The sequence below is a fragment of the Opisthocomus hoazin genome, chromosome 15 (genome assembly GCF_030867145.1).
Source record: "Opisthocomus hoazin isolate bOpiHoa1 chromosome 15, bOpiHoa1.hap1, whole genome shotgun sequence".
NCBI classification, from domain to species: domain Eukaryota; kingdom Metazoa; phylum Chordata; class Aves; order Opisthocomiformes; family Opisthocomidae; genus Opisthocomus; species Opisthocomus hoazin.
In genome coordinates this window covers 22,547,304-22,566,688 of record NC_134428.1, presented here as the reverse complement: position 1 = coordinate 22,566,688, position 19,385 = coordinate 22,547,304, and the positions used below count along the sequence as shown (strand labels likewise).

General features: G+C 51.9%; 2 protein-coding genes across 2 annotated transcripts; one reads left to right on the top strand and one right to left on the bottom strand.

The window, feature by feature from the left end:
• Positions 1-261: 261 nt before the first annotated feature.
• CPSF4 (cleavage and polyadenylation specific factor 4) lies at positions 262-7,856 on the bottom strand. The gene is made up of 8 exons (XM_075436265.1): positions 7,700-7,856; positions 6,130-6,180; positions 5,479-5,631; positions 4,585-4,680; positions 4,339-4,432; positions 3,816-3,888; positions 2,838-2,930; positions 262-1,468 (listed from the first exon to the last, which is right to left on the bottom strand). Exons 1-8 carry the CDS (start codon positions 7,800-7,802, stop codon positions 1,400-1,402), a joined length of 732 nt encoding a protein of 243 aa, XP_075292380.1. The 5' UTR covers positions 7,803-7,856; the 3' UTR covers positions 262-1,399.
• A 240-nt stretch (positions 7,857-8,096) lies between these two features.
• Positions 8,097-13,925, top strand: PTCD1 (pentatricopeptide repeat domain 1). Its single transcript, XM_075436264.1, has 8 exons — positions 8,097-8,533; positions 9,208-9,348; positions 9,553-9,771; positions 10,399-10,500; positions 10,882-11,637; positions 11,886-12,002; positions 12,353-12,535; positions 12,746-13,925. Exons 1-8 carry the CDS (start codon positions 8,156-8,158, stop codon positions 12,929-12,931), a joined length of 2,082 nt encoding a protein of 693 aa, XP_075292379.1. The 5' UTR covers positions 8,097-8,155; the 3' UTR covers positions 12,932-13,925.
• The last annotated feature ends 5,460 nt before the right edge of the window (positions 13,926-19,385 follow it).

The window sequence follows — 19,385 nt, the reverse complement described above, 5'->3', positions numbered from 1 at the left end:
GAAAACATCTGTTTGGGTAGTGAAGACCACAAACTCCTGAGCCAGACACCAAGGGGCTTCAGTTCCCTTTCTGGGTGCCTCGTTACACGCAGACAGCGCATCTCACAGCTTGGCCGCTGCTCAGCCTTTCAGGGGCACAACGTGTTGCGAAAAGCATCTGATGTCTTGCGATACCATAGTCACCGAGAGCTGAAACTTCTATTTGACTGACTCCGACTCTCCACAGTGAAATAACCGCAGTCGTTCAAACCAACACAGGCTCCGGGCACTTCTCAATCTACTCATATTACCTTGGTCTTAAAAATAAATTCACAGCCAGCTTTTTCCATCAGTACATTTCAATAAAACCAAAGTATAAAGGCAGTCAGCAAATGAGAGATGGGTTAGAATCAATAAGGCTCATACTGTAGGTGCAACTTTTTTTTTTTTTTAATTCACATTTTCTCATTGGCCCTTTTGAAACAGTCGTCTCACAAAATAAATGGGTTTTGGCTTGCAAAAATTGCTCTCGGAAGAATGCTCTACCGCTTTTAAAAGCAGTGTTCCATAAGAACACACATCTCCACTTCTCAGTCTTCTTTAGGCTACGGAAATACCTGCTCAGTGTGAGCTGGATGACGGGGGCTGAGACAAGGCTCCTCTATTCCTACGCTTCAAGCCGTGCTTTTTGCAAACGGAAAATGAGCACAGATGCGCCTTTCCTACAATCACAGTTCCTCATCGTTTGGCTAACCACAGAGACGCCAACTTATTCTCCCCTTGATCGGTTCTCACCCAGAGGATCGATTTCTAACCTTCAGTATAGCACGAAGCACAGAAACAAAGCAAGTGGACGAAAGTTTTGCAGCCTGGCGTACGTGATGCGTTACATCAGCCACCAGGCCAGGCTTACTGACTACAGCAGGCTGTACCTGGCAACACGACTTTGCTTTTTAAGAGCTACAGGACAGCAGAATCCCTGCTTCCTCACTGAAGGGAAGGCATTTCAACTACTAGTTTTCCCAGTCAGGCTTCCTGCTTCCACAGGGAGGGCTGAAACGCTGCAGGTTCTCCAAAAGAGAAGTGGCAGAAGGAAAACACTTTAAAGAAACACTGGTGTAAGGTGTGTTTACGTGGAGTGCTGCACCGGTGAGGGGTTCGCACATCTCTGGGCTTTTAGATCTACCTTTCAGCAGGGCTCAATGAATATAGGCGGAGGCCAAAATCTCTTTTAAAAAGGTTAAAACATAAAAAAAACTTGTGGACAATTACAAAAATGTTGCTTAGCAGCAGCCAGCCTCTGACCAGTTCTTTCAGTAATGGCATTAAAAAACAACCTGATTAATAGTTCAAGACATAGTGCTAGGCAGAAACCTTTTCTCAGTGTTAACAGCTCCCTCGCACTCTTTGTTCTGCTCTTTCACTGTCCACTGAGAAAGGCCAGATGTCCTTTGGTGCATCTGTTGGCATAATGACCTTTTTCACCACACTGCAAGAGAAAGAGAGATGAGTTATTACACAGTTACAGCTTTTTCCCCCTCTAGCTGCCTTTGAGGTAGCCAGCAACCATTCCGACTGAGAAGCTTTTCCGCGTACGGAAGATGCAGCATTTAGCAGGTGAAGTGAAATGTGGTGTCACAAAGGGCACGACTCAGGGGCTATTTCCACTCCTTGGAGCAAAAGCTGCTTCTGTGCCGGGAGCAACCTGACACCATGTTGTAACAACACACTACAAAGGAGAAAGCTCTCAGCACACCACTGCGAACAGCAAAGGGCTCTGACACACAGGGAGAATTTCAGTGTTTGAGGTTCCCAAGACTACTCCATCTGCTACGCCCTACATCAGAGACACAGGGGGACTCTCTGGGTCGGCTGTCCCAGATTAGACAGAGAAAAGCGCATCTGAACAAGAGGTTTATGACTTTGCACCTTGAAGCTATTCAAGCCCAGAGAGAAACGTCAGTATCTGATGCTACAGCATACTCCAGCTATGTAATTTACCTGCAGCTAAAAGAGCAAGCAGCTATTACAGGTTTTCAGTGAAATGGATTCAGCTACTTAATATCCCTGTCCGATCACAATAATTTTTACCCAAACAAGCACCCAAGGCACAGAAGCTGGCATGTACAGCAAGATAACTGTCGATGCTGATCGAACAAGAAGATTCTTTGCCTTTTTCTAGTGGCTAGGGTTGGGGCTTTTGTGGAAAAATAAACAGAGCTGGAAACTTGATTGTGTCAAAGTTTTACTGGTGCTCCTCAATGAGCAACCAAGATGAACAGCTCATTCCTTCATTTAATAGCAATGGGGTGCATTTACAGCTGAAATGTCACACAGCCTTTGCATATTCAATTTCTGTTACTCACAAGGACCTTCCAGGCTACCAAGGAAGAAGAAAATCTTTCTAACAGTCACCAAGTGTAAGCAAATCAACTCATGAGACAAAACTAATATTAACTCTTCACTTGAAACACACAGTTCAGCAGTCTCCTTCAACTGTCATTGTGGTAGGGTTTCCTGTTCATCAGCAGACGAGCAAAGTCTGTGCTACAGCAGCCTTAACTGTCACAGCAAGCCCCTGAGCAGCAAACCAGCAGCCTCCAAACTCAACGCTAATTCCCACAGCTGTATCCACGCACCAAAACGCAGCATCTGGTGAGCAGAGCACGCATTTCGTGAACCTCTTCATACTGTGAAAAAAACCTGCAGGACCAACACCCCTCGTCACAACAGCCTGTTCCTTTGCCCGCGACAAGCAATCAGCAGCAAAGCAGCATGATGTCATCCAGGCAATATGCACTGTCCTTCTTCAGTCTAGCACCCTCTGCTTTCCCTCGTCACCCCCTCCCCCGAATTACCTTGTAGCAGGTGACCTGCTCCAACGGCCGGGGTCCTCTGTTCCCACTGTTGTTATTTTGAGACTGCATGACTCCAATGACTTGGGGTGTCCTCTGTTGGGTAGGAGAGGAGTTCTGGCTCGTTAAGTGCATCAATGATAAAGACCTTTATGGTTGTTATTTTGTTAAGAAGGGAAAAGAGCACCCCACATATCAAATGATCAATTTTCCTCCAAATCCGTGTGTGGGTGCTCTGCCAGCTGGAGCACCAAAGAGAAGAAACCAAGCACTGAGGCTTACAAAGCCCAGCAATCCTGCTTTTCTCTGGAAAGCAGATTTAACGAGTAGGTTTCAGCTGCTAAAATATCATTGCCATCACCCAGAGATGTCACACAGATTACAAAACCTGGCAGATTGCTGCACAACCACACATGATGTGCTTCTATGTCATGTGAGAGCATTCTGTGACTAGACCTCCACATAAAGTAGGAGCAACTGTAGGACTTTCAGCACTCTAACAGCACTCAGGGTTGCTCACTGCTTAATTCTGGCACAGCACCCTCCCTGCCAGGCAGTGCCCAAGCAACACAACTGCCACTGCTGGGCTCTGAGCTGGAGCACAGTACTAACGACCGAGAAGGTTAACCAAGGCGAGGGGAGAAACAGAACAAAGCAAAACACCACGGTCCCAGGATGAAAGCAGCAGCACCGTTCTGATCAGACGGTGGACATTAGCGGGCTGGGAGGAGGAAAGAGAAGGGACAGTGCTTTGCGGTTCATTAGGATTTGTCTCCAAGTTCTTAACCACCAAAAAGTATCACACTCTGTTGTAAAATAGGAAAGGTTCTCCCTCGTTCAGTATTTCTCCAAGGCTTTCCAGCAAGCCATATCCAAGAGCCCACGTGTCCAGTTCTGACCACTAACCAATACACCCTCTTTTAAAGCACTGTGGGAAATGCTTTGAGGCGGGTGCGCAGGGGAGGCAGGGGAACTGTGTACCTTTTGTTGTGTTTGTGTCGGTTGAGGCAGTGGTGGTTGCTCTGTGGTTCCCATTGGCAGTTCAAATCGAGGGCTGGTTTAGACGGAAACAAGAAAATTGATTCCCAAATCATACGCTGACATTTTGCCACCAGCTCAGTCAAATAACAACAAACAACAGAACGGACATTCAGCCAAATAAATTCAGCTCACAGGAAACAGATCTTGCCCTCCCCACTTCTCTCTGCATTCTGATGCTCAGCAATTACACATACAAAAATGACAATCCAGTAGGTCATATATCCCTCTAGCTGTGAAGTCTTCTGGAATGCAAACCAGAAGATCCCACTGCACCGATGGCATCTGAGTGCCACTCTGGAGTCTCACTGGTAACTCCCCGCCCCATATCCTCGAATCGTTACAACCAGCTAAGCATTGGCCAAATCTCCAGAGCCACTGGGAAGCACTGGAGCACCCTCATCTGACATGTACCGGACTAGAAGGGAAGCACAGCATTACGGAACAAGCCCGGAAGGATACTCACTGCATGAATTTACAGGTAGGCCCCTCTGGACAGAATCCTACTAGGTAATTCACACAAATGACTCTTCGAGTGTGCCGGTGTCTGCAAAGGGGACCTGCAACACAAAGCTCAGTAGTTCACATTCCACACAGACGTACCGCAGCACTCAGTAGTAGCAAGTACACAAGCAGATCACATACAGAAAGAATAGCAACACCCTACCCTTGATTTATAGCCACAGAAGCTGCGACTGTGCGACATACATACCATGTTTACAGAAGCCTCTGTCATACCAGGGACAGTCTTTGATCTTAGACTCCGGGTCGATGTGCAAGAATGGACATTCTTTGTTACTGCATTCCCCTGTACCAAAGGCAAACACACTTCTTAGTCAGCTGTGATCAGCTCAAAGATCAGCTCATAGGACTCTCAAAACGTTACCTGGATCACGTAGCTCCCACAAAGCTGCTACCAACATTACTAAGTTCAGGCACAACAGTCTTACTGCCTGCCTTAACCTACACGAAGAACGTCAAGGACTCACCCCCGGTGAGTAAAGTTCTTCCAGACTGGATTATTTATGCGTGCTTTTAAAAACAATGCGGAAACTAAATTTGAAAGAGCAGTCATGATAACAAAAACCAAACATTTAGTGCACCAGAAGTGTGGAGAAACTACAAATTGCGCACTAACCTCAATCCAAGGAAACCTACAAGACTGTAAGTTTCTGACAGCAAGTTGCCTCATTATGTCCAGATCTCCAGAGCTGGAAAGCAAGTGCATAAAAGTTTTGCACCCCCATGCCCTCTGCTGCTCATCAGCTCCCCAAAATAAGAGTCATGCAAAGACCAACTGCTCAGCCTACTCATCTCATACCCAAAACAGAACACAAGGCATAAAACCCAGTAAAAACCTGAACTTCCCCCCTCTACCCCAAGGGACGAGCTCTTGAGAGAAAAGACGATCTACAATACGTCACAAATTTAGTGGGATAATAAGGCGAAGGACTAAGCAGATCTGAAAAATTACAATCTAATAATATCAGCAGACACAGAAGAACTGCGATGTTCTGAAGACGGATGAGAGGGATGTACCAGGATCCTCTTCACCGGACTCCCACGCCAGCAAGGAACACTAAGTAGGAGCTACAACGCTCCTTACCGAATTTGGAGTAGAAGTAACACTCAGGCATCTTGGTCATGTCGTACTCGTGCAGAAACTCGCACTGGTCTCCCTTTTTGCACAGTCCTCGTAGCCAGTGTTTGCAAACGACCGTCTTTTCCCCGCTGATGTGTCGGAACGGGCACATGCCTCCTGCAGCAGGATGGCACAAGAAGGGAAAAGAAGAATGATTAAAATCTGCCACACAAGAAGGCACAGGGCAATAGCAACACTCTGCTCCTCTCTGCAAGCAGGGTTTCAGAAGGCATCACTTTTTCTCACAAATTCAGCCTTTAGTGGCAACAGCCACAGGGGCCAAGCCTCTAACGAGCTAAGCAACCTAGTCAGCAGCTCTTAATCCTGGCAGCCACAACCCACAGCTACTAACACAGGCACGGCCACAGCAAGGTCTGCTTGTGGTACGTTCAAGCCTTCCTTTACCAGTAGCTTTAGTTATTCACCTCCCAGCTTCTTAAAAAAAATACCATTATTTCACCATTGCTGCAATTATTCCAACATCCTCTGATTTTATCCTCTAGCGAGGTTATCTCCGTGTCGTCACAAAAAAGATGAGTACTGTAGACAGTGCCAGCAAATCTAGCTTACCCCCTCCATCCACCTGAGTATAATTGTATCGGAAATATTACTTGCCTTTTCCACAGGCCGCTTTTAAAAAAAATTCACAAACAGCCGCGCCCGATTCTGTAGAGAGAACAAAGAAACACAATTAATTTTAACAATGTTTTGTGACAACTTGTAAAATGTTTCCTTCCCCAGAAAGACAATCTGGCCCTCAACATCCAAATAAAAGTGTTTTGTCTTGGGGAATTTACTTTCCCGCGTAAGCTCCATGTTCGAGTCTGGCCCTTGCAAACACCTGTGTTCTTCTTGGGGGACACTGAGGGGGATTTGCAGAGATCTGGTGGTGCCTGTTTTGCTTCCCAGATATTTGGGTTCTATTGATGGGGTTTTCCTCTGCTGCTAAGTCATTCATGTCACTGCACCCTGTGTTCACAGTCCTGGCAACAACAGTCTTGTATTTTTTGACCAGAACAGCCTGAAACAACCATTAGCATGTTATCCCTTGCTGACCCTGACCAACAGGAACCACAGCATTCAAGGGAGTTAAAACACAAGTTTAGTCGCCCAGGCAAAAACTTCAGCAAACCACGAGTCTCCTGAGACCACCTGTGTCAGATTATCAGCCTGGAGGAAAAGGCTGAGAGACCAGTCCGCAGATACACCTAAAGATGAAGTCTCCCTGCCAGCAAAATGCCTCATCTACCACAATGGGATGAAAAATAAAGTACTGCACGGGAAAGTGATGTTTAGTCACGATCATGCCTCGACTTTATTACAGAATCACAGTAGGGGTTGGAAGGGACCTCTGTGGGTCACCCAGCCCAACCCCCTGCCCAAGCAGGGTCACCCAGAGCAGGCTGCACAGCACTGCGGCCAGGCGGGTCTGGAATATCTCCAGAGAAGGAGACTCCACAACCTCCCTGGGCAGCCTGGGCCAGGGCTCCGTCACCCTCAGAGGGAACAAGTTCTTCCTCATGTTCAGCTGGAACTTCCTCTGCTTCAGTTTGTGCCCGTTGCCCCTTGTCCTGTCGCTGGGCACCACTGAACAGAGTCTGGCCCCATCCTCCTGACACCCACCCTGCAGATATTTGTAAGCATTTCTAAGGTCCCCTCTCAGCCTTCTCTTCTCCAGGCTGAACAAGCCCAGCTCCCTCAGCCTCTCCTCATAGGAGAGATGTTCCTGTCCCCTCATCATCCTCGTAGCCCTGCGCTGGGCTCTCTCCAGTAGCTCCTCACCTGTCTTAAACTGGGGAGCCCAGAAACTGGACACAGCACTGCAGATGGGGCCTCATCAGGGCAGAGCAGAGGGGGAGGAGAACCTCCCTCGACCTGCTGGCCACACTTTTCCTAATACACCCCAGGATCCCATTGGCCCTCTTGGCAACCAGGGCACTGGCTGGGCCCTAACTGCAGCTTCCATTAATTAGGCAAGAAAGAGACCTGGTTTGAGACAGAAACCTCCCAGGGAAGCAGAAGTTGGGTGGATCTAAGGGTAAGGCCCGAGCAAGGCACTCAGACCCTCCGGACGCTCCCCACCCCCTTCTCCCCTCTCCTCTCCCTTCCCCCTCCCCCCCCAGCCGCCCCAGCCCAGCCGGTGCTCCGGCCCCAGCCCCGCGGCCCGCCCGGTGCCCGCACGCACTGTCCATTCCGGGGAAGGGCAGCGGCTGCGCCCCCAGCTGCTGCTCCACCGCCAGCTCCAGGTCGAACTTGATGTGATCCACGCTGGCGATGAGCTCCTGCATGGTGGCAGCCGGGGGGCGGCGGCAGCGGGACGGCAGGGGGGGTATGGTGGCGGCGGGGGGGGGGGCCGGCGGGCGGGCGGGCCCGGGCTGGCCCGGCCCGGCCCGCTCCACTCCGCGCCGGCAGCGCCTGAGGAGAGGGGAGGCGGCGGCGGCAGCTCCTGGCCGCCCCGCGCCGCCCGCCCGCGGAATGCCGGGAGTCCCCTCCGACCCCGGCAGCCCAGCGGGCAGCGGGCGCGCCTCCGCCAATCAAAGCGCTCCGCTCGGCTCCGCTCCCGCCCCTTCCGGCCGCGCAGGCGCGGTGGCTGAGGTGAGGGGAGCCGGGGACCCGTCCCGGTCCCGGTGCCGGTCCCGCCATGAGGCCGTTGCGGCTCCTCGCCCCGCTCGCCTGGCGGTGCCGGTGGGTGGTCCCCGAGCAGCCCCGGGCCCTGCTCCGACCCCCAGGCCCGCTGCCGCACCGGAGGCCGTTCCGCTCGTCGCTGCCCGGGAGCGCCCTGAGGGAGCGCGGGGTCGGCGGCTGCGCGGAGGAGGAGGAGGAGGAAGAGGAAGGCGTGGAGTTCGGGACGCTGTCTGATAAGTTTTCCTCTAGGAAGCACTATCACAAGGCCACAGCGCGCCTGCAGAACTTCAGGCTTCAGGAGGAGGGGGAGGAGGAAGCGGAGAGGCAGCCCCGGCGCAGGCACACCCCGCACTGGTTCTTCTTAAAGTGCAAGGCCCTCATCGCGGAGGACAAGGTGCGCCCCGAGCCCGCCGCTCCCTCTGGGGTTTGATGCGATGCGATGAGCGAGGAGCAGCGCGGCCTTGCTGGGGGGAAAGGCGGCCTCTGCTCCCGCCAGCAGTGCCTGGGCGATGGGGCCGCGCAGACGGCTCCACCTTCCTCTGCCTGCCCCCGAAACCAGCAATGGAGTTAGCCCAGCGGTGTGGAGCATGGCCAGACACTTACTTTTTCTCCAAATGGAGCCTTTCACAGAATGGTAGAGGTTGGAAGAGACCTCTGTGGGTCATCTGGTCCAACCCCCCCTGCCGAAGCAGGGTCACCCAGAGCAGGCTGCACAGGACCTTGTCCAGGCAGGGTTTGAATATCTCCAGAGAAGGAGAATCCACAACCTCCCTGGGCAACCTGTACCTTTCCTCAGCCCTGTCACCATCCCATCAGTCTGCTGTCCCCTCTAGCAGTCCTGGCTTTAATATTTGCCTACCGCCACTTCTCATCCCAAAGCCCTGCAGCTCTGTCCCACCCACATTGTCCGGTCGCTTAGTATCTTTACAGAAAGAAGCAACATAAGAATTTGTGAGCATCCCGTGCTCTGTAGGACTTCTACCACAGCCTGCCCACAGCTGTGTATATTACGATCCATTGTAATTGATTCTGTGGCTGCCTCATGGTGGATTTTCCTCTTCCCCGTAGCTGGCGGAGGCCCTGGAGCTGTTTGAGGTGCAGATGCTGAAGGAAGAGCGCGTGCGGCCGGAAGAAAGCAATTACACTGTTCTAATTGGCGGCTGCGGCAGGGTTGGCTACGTGAAAAAGGCATTCAGGCTGTACAACGATGTAGGTTCACATTTTCTCCTTTCTCAAACCTTCCTTACGTTTTCTAAGCTAAAACTGTTCCAAGCGTTTGGTTGCGTTACTTTGTCTGCGAAATGCCTTAGAGTTAGCGTTTGCATCTCAGCCTGAAACTCTTAAAACCAAGTTATGAAATTCCAGCAGTCCTTTCCTAAAAAGCTGGTTCTGATTCTCCTTCTCTTCCCTCAGATGAAAAAAAGAGGCTTAACTCCCACAGAGGCCACCTACACAGCCCTGTTCAATGCCTGTGCCGAATCGCCCTGGAAGGACTCGGGCCTGCAGAGCGCGCTCAAATTACAGCAGCAGCTGAAGAGCAAGAACGAAGAGCTGAACCTGATCACCTACCACGCGCTGCTGAAGGTCTGCGCCCTGTGCTCCGACCTCAGGATGAGCTTTGACGTACTCAAGGTAAATACGTGACTTCTCTCAATATATTAAGTGTAGCCTGCTCCGGGTAAAGCTCCTGGAAGTTGCCGTGTTGCTTAGACCTCTCCATTTCGTTTCCAGCAGAGGTGGTTACAGATCATGTGTTTATATTTCATTGATCCTTGGTCTCACAAAATGAAATTGTTTTGGTACGTGGCAAACGTTAAGCTGAAGTACATAAAAAGAGGCAGCTGCAGAGGTTGGCTTTAAAACTCTGTTCTGGTGTGTTAAAGATTTCAGGAACAATGTTTTTGTGGGGTTCACAGCTACTGTGTCTGTCTCAGTCTGTTTTGAAGACCCACATATTGATACCTAGCTCCTTCTAGAGCTCTCACAGCAGCTCTTCTCAGAAGGGTCAGTGTGGGAGTAGCTAAAAGGACTGCGGTTCCTGCCTCCAACTCCCCATAGCTCCCGCAGGGAGAAGCTAGGATCTGTGCAGGCGTTTTGGGGCTCTTTTTTCTCTTGGAGCGATCATTCTGCTCACGCCAGTGGGAGTTCTCCCTAAGTTTTGTCGTTGCTCCATCCCCAGAAGGCAAAAGTGGTATTTGAGCTTCACAGCCAGCTGTGACAGACTGTCTGGGAACTTCAATGCTCTCTCTCCTCTTTTAGGAAATTGTGCATAAGGGCCACGTTCCCACAGTCGAGACCTTCAGCTTCCTTCTCATGAGCTGCATAAAGGACACCGAAAATGGCTTCCGATACGCTTTACAGGTTTGTATTCATGTTCTAAGCAGGGAGGAAAAAGTGCTTCTGTGCTGTAACTCATTACTTGAACACGGAAAAGGCAGCGGGTTGCTCAGAACTCACGAAATAGCAGGGGTTCAGCTCCTCCTAGCAGAAGTTCTGTAAACCAGACTTCCTTCAGGACGCGTCCTACGCTGGCAAACCACCCTGGATGGTCCCGCAGGACTGTAGTAGCTCGAGGTGGCTGTTCCCTGTCCTGGGGGACCTCACCTCGTCATGCTGTAAGCTCGCTCCTTTTCTGCAAGTCGATACTGTAACAGTGGGTGTGGCAGAGACGCTTACAGCCTGCTAGAAATGCTTCTTCTGTTTAATATCACCTACACCTGGTGTTCATCTTCCCCTCTGCAGGTATGGCAACAAATGACTAAACTTGGAATAAAGGCGGACAGCCACGCTTACAATCTGATGCTGCGCGCGGCGAGAGACTGTGGAATAGGTGATCCGGCCGTGGCTTCTGAGCTCCTGCTCCGACCCCCCCATGAGAACTCGTCCCAGCTGCGGCTTGCACCCGGGAGGCAGAAGGAAAAGGTGAAAAATCAGAAGAAGCAGGGATCAGAGAGTGCAGCTGCTGTCCAGCTGGATGTGGAAGCTATGGAAAAGCAGTTATTTCAGGAGAGTTCGGTGCAGCCTGAAGAACTGATCCGGCAACAAAATAAAGATGTGAATGGGGCTGAGACAGAACCAGCTGCTCTCGACAGCCCCAGCATAGCTCACAGCCAGGCTGGAGCGTTGATGATGAGAGGCCACAACAAGGTGGAGCAGGAACAAGCACGTGGAAGCCAGAAGCAGCATTTCTGCAGCCTGCCCAACTTGCTGGATTCCAGGATGCCTGATGCAGCCGTGGTTTCCTTGGGGACAGTGGCCACGCCGTCCCATCGACTGGCCTTGATGGGGGACGTGGAGGGCTTCTTGAGTAAAATGAAAGAGGACAATGCAGCACCCAACATTAAAACGTTTACGTTACTGGCTGAGCTGGTGGAACCCCAAAGGCCCTCGGAGCCTTTGCTGGCACTCCTAGATGAGCATAAAGTCAAAGTAGATGTGACCTTCTTCAACACTTTAATAAGGAAGAAAAGTAAACAGGGAGACCTGGAAGGAGCAAAGGTGAGAAAAACACAGAACCAGCCCCGTCACTACCTCCTTGTCTCAGGCCTCCAGCGTCACCTGTATTTCGCTGTGAGACCCGTTTCTCTACCTGCAGTAGAAACTGGGAATCTCACACCGGTTGCCACAAACCAGTGCTCATGTTAATTTCTAAGTGTCTATGGATTCTGTTCTAGCAGCGTCAGCTCTCTGTCTGCAAAGCTACAGCCAGACGTTTGGAGACTGATGCCAACGCTTGTATCTTGCAGAGCGTGCTGCCGGCTCTGGTGAAGAGGGGGCTGTCGCCTGACCTCCAGACATTTTGTAGCTTGGCAATCGCTTGCCACCAGGAGAAGGACGGACTGCAGCTACTCTCAGATTTGAAGGTAATAACAAAACTTCTGCTGGGTGGGATTTGAGCTGCAGGAAGAGGCAGACTGAAGCGTCAACGCTTCTAAAAAGACCTGCTGAGGTTTCTGTGCTGAGGGGTTGTGCTCCCGCTCCAAAACCACGCAGCTCTAGAGTAGGTGCCCGCTCAGGTGGTCTGTCCGATACCTGTGCTGGGCTAGGAGAGGGCTCATGGGAAGGGGTGTGCTGGCACCAGAGAAGCTGCTACATGGGTTCTGGAGCGAGAGCCTTGCTCCTTGGGTAAGCAACGCCTGCGTGCCTTTTCCTTCTAGAAATCCTGCACTAGTGGGCAGTTTACAACTTTAACTGTAGCATCTGTTGCTTCCAGAGGTCTGGAGTAACTCCCAACAAGTACATCTACAGCACCCTCATCGCTGCCGCTGTGAGGCAGCTGGATTACAGTTACCTGACAGAGATCCTGCGCGACATGAGGAATAACCAGGTGCCTCCCAATGAAGTTATCATCCGCCAGCTGGAGTTCGCAGCACGGCACCCTCCAAAATTTGACAGGGTAAGCAGCCACGACGGGTCAGAGCGTGACGGTGTCGCGGAGGACACCGGCAAGGGAGGGGAACCGCGGGCGTCTGCCCGAGCCTTTTTCCTTTGGCTGTGTCTGCTCTGGCTGACAGCCGTTCCTTTAGCAGCGCGTGGCTATCGCGTGCTGGTGCTGGAGCGAGCTCTCTTCTAACAGAAACTTGTTTTGTTGGATTTCTGTTTGCAGTATAAGTCAAAGAACCCGTATCTGGAGAAAGTTGATGGTTTCCGCGGCTACTACTATCGGTGGTTAAAAGTAATGGCAGGAGAGGAGACCCCCCACCCCTGGGAAAAATACAGAACGGTGAAACGTGCGGTAGAGGACAGTAAGGACGAGGCCGCGCAGGAGCAGCCAGGCCAGAAGCCGCAGTGAGCAGGACGCCGATGTCCTGCGTCTTCCTTGTGCCAGAAGGACTTGGAACTCGCTCCCTTAAACTGTCTTGTAGTAAAGCTGCTTTGTATTTCTGTGAATCCAAGTTCTTGTGCTAACTACATAATAAAGTACTTGTCCTTTCTTTTAGGGAGAAGCAAATACCTTTTCAGGGAATTTCCTTAAACTGCAGAGGGATAGACAGGCTGTAGTTTAACAGACCCTGTGCTAAACAAGTGAGAAGCAAAATCCGATTTAACAGTGGTTTAGCTCAGCGCTAGCTTTGTCTCAGTCCTGTGTTCTGGGTGTATCTGGGCACTTACTGCGTGGCTGGTGGGTATGGACTGCTGGCATTCCCGGGTGGATCCGCGCACTGATTCCAGGTTACAAACCTTAGCAGAGGGTTCTGGCGAAATTTAGCCTCCTCGTACACAAGAGCAGGGGAGAGCTTTGTCCTGGGTTTGGCCAGAACAGGGTTAATTTTCACCGGAATCCAGGAAGGGGCACAGCCGGGGGGTGGGGGCTGACCCCACCTGGCCAAACAGAGCCCGGTATTCCATACCATGTGACGTCACGCTGGGTTCCGGTGGGGGGGGCGGCACGGCGGGAAGGCACTCGGGGCTTGGGGGGATGCGGCGCCGGTGCTGTCTGGGTCCTGCGGTTCGTTGTTGTGTTTTCTCCTTATTTGTATCGTTGTTGTTCCGGTTTTCCCTCTGTTTGCTGTTCTGTTAAACTGCCCTTATCCCGACCCACCAGTTTCTGCCTCTTTCTTTCCATTCTCCTCCGCACGCCGGCGGGGGGAGGGGCGGCCGCGTGGCGCTTTTGTTGCCGGCGGCAGCCAAAACCAAAACATTAAATTGGCGCCCAGACGTGGGGCGGGGATAACGGCAGGGCTGAGCAACGGGTGTTAAAACTGCTTTCTTAGATTTTGTTAAATTTTGTTATACGCATTTTTCTGTGTTAAAATAGTCGCCGGTAAAAATGTTTCTGTCTTGCATCAGATGGCTGTGGTTTTTGAATCCGTACTTGCTGTACTTGTTCCCTGTGGTGCTGTTCATCATCGCGGGGAAAAGGATCAGGATTATGATTTTACTGTACTGTACGATGTCGACTTATGACATGATAGCATCACTGTGTATGAAATTAGGCTTGTATTTGCATGCGGCACTGCGGTCATTTCCGTACTTCGGGTCCTATGTCTTAGAATTTGTGAATAATCAAACCCAGTCTGTGGGGAAAGCCGAAGGGGATACCTTCCCCCACTCTTTCGCCCCCCCTCTTTCCCTCAAGCTGGTCCTAACGGCTTTTGAGAATTTCGAGTACCCGTGGGATGCTCAGGCCAGCACTCTCCTTTTGTTTTGCCTCCTGAATGGGTTTCAGCTTTTGTTTAGGGTTAAGCAAGTCGTTAAGAACATCGTGCAGAGACCTGCCCCGGGGCCGGATAGCTGTGAGTGGCTGGGTGTGTGGGACAGCATGGGCAAGTACCTAGGGCAGTGGACACCCCCGATGTTTTTTAAACTCACCCCTGAGCAAGTACAGAATCCGGAAAAACTAGTAAAATATCTGCAAAAAGTGTGCTGCCACCCTGGGAACTCCAGAGAGACACAGATCACAGCAACGTGCTGGGGTCTGGCCCACGCCTACCGAGCCATGTTCAACACTGTTCAGTGCCCTAAAGGGGAAAGGGGGGGAAACGAAGCGGCAGGCACTGCAGCTGGCGCTGCCCCCCCAGCCGGCCCTGCAGCCCCTCCAGCCCAGCAGGCAGTCCCAGCCCCCCCGACCGGCACCACGGCTGCTGCAGCCACTGGTGTGGTCCCGGCTCCCCCGGCGGGCACGGCAGCTGTTGCAGCTCCAGCAGCAGGCACAGTGGCTGAGCCCAATGACCAACCTGTGCCGGTTGCAGTCGCCCCCGTAAAATTAAAGAAAGACGCAAAGAGAGCAGATCGCTCCGGGAGGGATGACGATGAGCCAGGGTCATCACGGGAGATAGAGACAGAGATCATCACCCGGTCCCTGTCCCTGGGCGAGCTGCGAGACATGCGGAAAGATTTCAGCCACCACCCAGGCGAGCACATTGCCACCTGGCTGCTGCGGTGCTGGGATAACGGGGCCAGCAGCTTGGAATTAGAGGGCAAGGAAGCCAAGCAGCTGGGATCCCTGGCCAGGGATGGGGGCATTGACAAGGCCATTGGGAAAAAGGAACAAGTCCTCAGCCTCTAGAGGAGACTTCTGTCAGGTGTGAGGGAGAGGTACCCCTTCAGTGACGATTTTGTATGCTATCCTGGCAAGTGGGCCAATATGGAAAGGGGTATTCAGTACTTGAGGGAATTGGCTGTGCGGGAGCTGGTTTACTGTGACACAGACGATGAGCAGGTACCCACAGACCCAGATGAACTCCAGTGCTCACAATCCATGTGGAGGAAGTTTGTGCGGAGCGCACCCTCCTCACATGCCAACTCACTGGCAGTTGTAAACTGGAAAGGTAAAGACGCACCAACAGTGGATGAGGTGGCTGTCAGACTCCGCCAATATGAGGAAAGTCTCTCTTCCTCCCTTGTCTCAGCTGTGAATAAATTGTCCCGGCAGTTCCAGCAATTCAAAGAGGATATGTCCTACTCCCCACCTGTGCGGGCCCGCATCTCAGCTATTAGGGGCAAGCGTTTCTCTGCTCAGGAGAGGGAATACAGAGGCTACACACCACGGGGCACCCTGTGGTTCTACCTGCGTGACCACGGAGAGGACATGAGGAAGTGGGATGGAAAACCCACCTCAAGTCTAGAGGCACGAGTACGTGAGTTGCGAGGTAAAACAATCACAAAAGGGGATTCTGTTAGGAAAAATGCCGCTCCAGTTTCCAGCAGCCAGCTCTCCAGACCAGGTAGACAGTTTGACCTTGATTCTGATCCTCTGGAGGGGACCTCCAAATCATTTTTACAGCAGGTGAGCAGCAAATTCTCTGATGAGGATTAGAGGGGCCCTGCCTCCAGCCAGGTGGAGGAAAGGGACAACCGTGTCTATTGGACGGTGTGGATTCGGTGGCCTGGCACGTCAGATCCACAAGAGTATAAACCTCTAGTGGACACTGGTGCACAGTGTACTTTAATGCCATCAGAGTTCAAAGGGTCAGAGTCCATTTGCATTTCGGGAGTGACGGGGGGGTCCCAAGAGCTGAGTGTACTGGAGGCTGAAGTGAGCCTCACTGGGCAGGACTGGCAGAAGCACCCCATTGTAACTGGCCCCGAGGCTCCGTGCATCCTTGGGATAGACTATCTTAGGAGAGGCTATTTCAAGGACCCAAAGGGGTATCGGTGGGCTTTTGGCATAGCTGCTGTGGAGATGGAAGAAATTAAACAGCTGTCCATCTTGCCTGGTCTCTCGGAGGATCCTTCTGTTGTGGGGTTGCTGAGGGTTGAAGAACAACAGGTACCCATCGCAACCACAACAGTGCACCGGCGACAGTATCGTACCAACCGAGACTCTCTTCTCCCCATTCATCAGCTGATCCGCCAGCTGGAGAGTCAAGGAGTGATCAGCAAAACTCGCTCACCCTTTAATAGTCCCATATGGCCAGTAAGAAAATCTACTGGAGAGTGGAGACTGACAATAGACTACCGTGGCCTGAATGAAGTCACACCACCGCTGAGTGCTGCTGTGCCAGACATGCTAGAACTTCAATATCAGCTGGAGTCAAAGGCAGCCAAGTGGTATGCTACAATTGACATCGCTAATGCATTCTTCTCCATCCCTTTGGCAGCAGAGTGCAGGCCACAGTTTGCTTTCACCTGGAGGGGCATCCAGTACACCTGGAATCGACTGCCCCAGGGGTGGAAACACAGTCCCACCATTTGCCATGGACTAATCCAGACTGCACTGGAAAAGGGTGAAGCCCCAGAACATCTGCAGTACATCGATGACATCATTGTATGGGGTGACACCGCGGAGGAAGTTTTTGAGAAAGGGGAGAAAATAGTTCAGATCCTTCTGAAAGCCGGTTTCGCCATTAAGCGAAGTAAAGTCAAGGGACCTGCGCAAGAGATCCAGTTTTTGGGAGTAAAATGGCAGGATGGGCGCCGTCAAATCCCAATGGATGTCATCAACAAAACAGCAGCTATGTCTCCACCAACCAGCAAAAAGGAAGCACAGGCCTTCCTGGGTGTTGTGGGTTTTTGGAGGATGCACATCCCAAATTACAGCCAAATTGTAAGTCCTCTGTACCACGTGACCCGGAAGAAGAATGATTTTGAATGGGGCCCTGAGCAACGACAGGCATTTGAACAAATTAAACGGGAGATAGTTCATGCCGTAGCCCTTGGTCCAGTCTGGTCAGGGCAAGATGTTAAAAACGTGCTCTACACCGCAGCTGGGGAGAATGGCCCAACCTGGAGTCTCTGGCAGAAAGCACCAGGGGAGACTCGAGGTCGACCCCTGGGGTTCTGGAGTCGGGGATACAAAGGATCCGAGGCCCGCTATACTCCCACTGAAAAAGAGATTCTGGCAGCATATGAAGGCGTTCGAGCTGCTTCAGAAGTGGTCGGCACTGAAGCACAGCTCCTCCTAGCTCCATGATTGCCGGTCCTGGGCTGGATGTTCAAAGAGAGGGTCCCCTCTAAGCATCATGCCACCGATGCTACGTGGAGTACGTGGGTCGCGCTGATCACCCAACGCGCCCGAATGGGAAACCCCAGTCGCCCAGGAATTCTGGAGGTAATCATGGACTGGCCAGAAGGCAAAGATTTTGGAGCATCGCCAGAGGAGGAGGTGACACGTGCTGAAGAGGCCCCACTGTATAACCAGCTGCCAGAAGATGAGAAACAGTATGCCCTGTTCACGGATGGGTCCTGTCGCATTGTGGGGAAGCAGCGGAGGTGGAAGGCTGCTGTATGGAGCCCTACACAACAAGTCGCAGAAACGGCCGAGGGAGAAGGTGAGTCCAGCCAGTTTGCAGAGGTGAAAGCCATCCAGCTGGCTTTAGACATTGCCAGTCGAGAGAAGTGGCCAGTGCTCCATCTTTACACCGACTCTTGGATGGTGGCCAATGCCTTGTGGGGGTGGCTGCAGCAATGGAAGAAGAACAACTGGCAGCACAGAGGCAAACCTATCTGGGCTGCCCCATTGTGGCAAGATATTGCTGCCCGGCTAGAGCAGTTGGCTGTAAAAGTCCGTCACGTGGACGCCCACGTCCCTAAGAGTCGGGCCACTGAAGAACATCAAAACAACCACCAGGTAGATCAGGCTGCTAAGATTGAAGTGGCTCAGGTGGATCTGGACTGGCAACATAAGGGTGAACTGTTTATAGCTCGGTGGGCCCATGACACCTCGGGCCACCAAGGAAGAGACGCGACATACAGATGGGCTCGTGACCGAGGGGTGGACTTGACCATGGACACTATTGCACAGGTTATCCATGAATGTGAGACATGCGCTGCAATCAAGCAAGCCAAGCGGGTAAAGCCTCAGTGGTATGGAGGACGATGGCTAAAATATAAATATGGGGAGGCTTGGCAGATTGACTATATCACACTGCCACAGACCCGCCACGGCAAGCGCTATGTGCTCACAATGGTGGAGGCCACCACCGGATGGCTGGAAACCTACCCTGTGCCCCATGCCACCGCCCGGAATACCATCCTGGGCCTGGAAAAACAAGTCCTGTGGTGACATGGCACCCCCAAAAGAACTGAGTCGGACAACGGGACTCACTTTCGCAACAGCCTCATAGACACCTGGGCCAAAGAACACGGTATCGAGTGGGTGTATCACATCCCCTACCATGCACCAGCCTCGGGAAAGATCGAACGTTACAATGGGCTGCTAAAAACCACTTTGAGGGCAATGGGGGGTGGGACTTTCAAAAATTGGGATACCCATTTAGCAAAGGCCACCTGGTTGGTTAACACCAGAGGGTCCACCAACCGGGCTGGTCCTGCCCAGTCAAAACCTCAGCGCCCCGTAGAAGGGGATAAAGTCCCTGTAGTGCACATGCGGAACGTGTTAGGGAAGACGGTTTGGGTTACGCCTGCCTCGGGCAAAGGCAAGCCCGTCCGCGGGATTGCTTTTGCTCAAGGACCTGGGTGTACCTGGTGGGTAATGCGGAAGGATGGGGAAGTCCGATGTGTACCTCATGGGGATTTAATTTTGGGCGAGAATAGTCCATAAATAAATTGTATAAAGTTAGTTGTTAAATAACCCTGTCACTGTCTGTTATCACTGTTATAATTGTTATATTTTGTACCAGTAGTAGCATAGTAAGAATTCTCCAGATTAAAGAAGGATGGACTTTTTCGATGAAAACCTAGCAGAGCACAGCAATGATGGAACTGGACCTGGTTTTCAACAACTGGCATCCAGCAACTTCATCAAGATCAACATCTCCTGCAGACTGTGGGCACGGGCCACACCAGATGCATCAGCCGTGAGCTCCGGATGCAGCAAGTGACCGCCCATCACCACACATCAC

Coding starts and splice junctions, on each gene's coding strand:
- PTCD1 (XM_075436264.1), top strand. CDS start 8,156: ATGAGGCCGTTGCGGCTCCTCGCCCCGCTCGCCTGGCGGTGCCGGTGG. Junction 8,534..9,207: donor CCCTCATCGCGGAGGACAAG/GTGCGCCCCGAG, acceptor TCTTCCCCGTAG/CTGGCGGAGGCCCTGGAGCT. Junction 12,003..12,352: donor AGCTACTCTCAGATTTGAAG/GTAATAACAAAA, acceptor TGTTGCTTCCAG/AGGTCTGGAGTAACTCCCAA.
- CPSF4 (XM_075436265.1), bottom strand. CDS start 7,802: ATGCAGGAGCTCATCGCCAGCGTGGATCACATCAAGTTCGACCTGGAG. Junction 6,181..7,699: donor GCCCTTCCCCGGAATGGACA/GTGCGTGCGGGC, acceptor TTCTCTCTACAG/AATCGGGCGCGGCTGTTTGT. Junction 3,889..4,338: donor CCTACCTGTAAATTCATGCA/GTGAGTATCCTT, acceptor CGTCTAAACCAG/CCCTCGATTTGAACTGCCAA.